Source organism: Morone saxatilis, unplaced genomic scaffold (assembly GCF_004916995.1).
Source record: "Morone saxatilis isolate NCDOM2014 unplaced genomic scaffold, NCSU_SB_2.0 Contig22, whole genome shotgun sequence".
Taxonomy (NCBI): domain Eukaryota; kingdom Metazoa; phylum Chordata; class Actinopteri; family Moronidae; genus Morone; species Morone saxatilis.
The window spans coordinates 26,246,449-26,248,471 of NW_023339785.1; the positions used below are offsets into that span (position 1 = coordinate 26,246,449).

The 2,023-nt window shown below is 48.0% G+C and overlaps 2 protein-coding genes across 2 annotated transcripts; one reads left to right on the forward strand and one right to left on the reverse strand.

Moving 5' to 3' along the window:
• On the reverse strand, positions 1-1,535 carry dusp11 (dual specificity phosphatase 11 (RNA/RNP complex 1-interacting); the record flags this gene model as incomplete). Its single annotated transcript, XM_035669004.1, has 2 exons — positions 1,383-1,535; positions 1-680 (listed from the first exon to the last, which is right to left on the reverse strand). A coding segment is annotated over exon 2 (660 nt), but the record flags the coding sequence as incomplete, so codon positions are not given.
• Positions 1,536-1,564: 29 nt separating this feature from the next.
• Positions 1,565-1,883, forward strand: LOC118333685 (zinc finger and SCAN domain-containing protein 5C-like; the record flags this gene model as incomplete). Its single annotated transcript, XM_035669433.1, is given in 1 exon segment — positions 1,565-1,883. A coding segment is annotated over 1 exon segment (229 nt), but the record flags the coding sequence as incomplete, so codon positions are not given.
• Positions 1,884-2,023: the final 140 nt, after the last annotated feature.

Genomic DNA, 2,023 nt, shown 5'->3' on the forward strand with positions numbered 1-2,023 from the left:
CTGCGGCGGTCTCTCGCCCTCAGTGGTTCTAGTCCGCGGCGGTCTCTCTGCAGCGAGCCCTCTGGCCGCTTCCTCCTCTGGCTCGTTGATGCCGGCATTGCTCCTCTTGGCTCCTCGCCGCAGGTCGTTCAGGTAGTTCTGCCTCTCAATGTGGTGACCTCTGCAGGAGTTAAAGAGCTCCAGCGCCGTCGCAGCGTCCATCCCTTCCACGTCTATGAGGTACCTGCAGACCAGGTACCCGGTGCGGTTCAGGCCGTGGGTGCAGTGGACCCCGATCAGCTTGTCGTTGTCCCGGTTCTCTTTCAGGAACTGTCTCACCGCCCGTTTGAAGCTCAGAATGGTGGCATCAGAGGGAACGTGGCGTCCCTTGGTGAGGATCTTGACGTAAGACCAGGACTGCGGAACGTCCGACAGTCCGTAGTACCTCGTGGTGAAGGTCAGGTCGATAATCAGACCCAGCTCCTGGTTCTGGCTCTGCAGGTGGTCCAGCAGGTCCCAGAGGCCAAACTTCGACTCAGGGACTTGGCGGTTCAGAGATGGTTTTAACGGCACCTTGAAGGCGATGAATCGAGTTCCAGGTATCCTCTGTCCTACAGGACGGTAGTCCAGCCACCGGTCCGGTACCCCGGTCTTCTTCTTCTTCTTTTTATCATGAGGCATCTCAGCTGAAGTCTGTTCACCTGAATCATCACAAACAACAATCACACCAAACTCCAGTCAGAAATCTACTGATTTAAGGATACCTCACTCTTTTGAAAATAGATGCACCAGTTTGAACTAAATTAACACTTTTATTTCAATTTATCCGACTGATTCAGCGATTTATTTGACTAACTTATGACCATTTATCTTAAAATACAAACTTATTCTTAGTGGACACTTATTTATATAATCTTTAGCCCATCCTCTCAACAAAGTCCAACTAACAGAAGTTCATTTAGGTTCGGCTCAACTCTCTATAAACTACTATATCACTTTATTATCACCTAATTTCAGTCAACTAATATTAATATCGCAGTTTTACCTCAGACACATTGTGTATCTCTATAGATTAGGAAGGAAACATTAACCAGACAGATTTTGGTTTACAATTCTGTCCTTAATTGACTTACTTCTGCTACACGAGGTAAATATTGTACTTTATCTGATGTTGGTTATATTGTAATTACCAGTAGCGAGCAGCGTCAATAACGTCCAAAAAAGTACAAATGTATGACAACTTAGTGCTTATTGGTGTTTTAATTAACGGCCGAATTCATAGAAAGACAATTGTGTTTCCCAATGTAAAGTAATGAATGTGTCTGAGGTTGTGTATCTCTATAGATTAGGAAGGAAACATTAAACAGACAAATTTTTAAATAGAGTTTGGTTTAAGTTCGTACCTGCTGTAGCAGTGAAGTATTCGTGTGAAGTAACACGTTAAAAACTTTGTAAAAACCCGAAAAACAGACAAAAACCCGCTGAATCAACGAGTGTCTTCACGCGCAGCAGCACGCTCACAACCCTGGAGCCACGTGCCCGCTGACGCAGCACATGACGTAACATCAGAGCGTGAGGAAACGTCAGCGTCTGACGTAAGGACGCTGCTTTGGGAACCCGGAAGCGTGCTCACATTGTTTACATCCTGTCTTTGTTCGGAGGAAATTCCGCCAAAATGTCCAAAAATCGGTCGAAGAGCAGCGCGAGCCGCAGCCTGCGCGCGGTCATCGACCGGCAGCTCGCGGCGGCGGCGGAGGAAATCTTCTGTCTGCTGGAGGAGCGTCATCAGGCGGCGGTGGAGCAGCTGCGGGAGCGGGTGGAGCAGCGGATCAACGCCGCCGTACAACACATCTTCACCGCGTACGAAGCGTCCAGAGCGGCCGAGAGAGGACCGGAGGAGCCCGGTGAGTCCCAGACACACAGAGTAACGAAGTACATTTACTGAAGTACTCTGTAACTTCTTCTGGAGGCGGACGTTGTTCTGTTCACTTTAAAGGTACATTGTGTAGAAATTTCTGCAATCTAGCGGTGGAATTGTATTTTG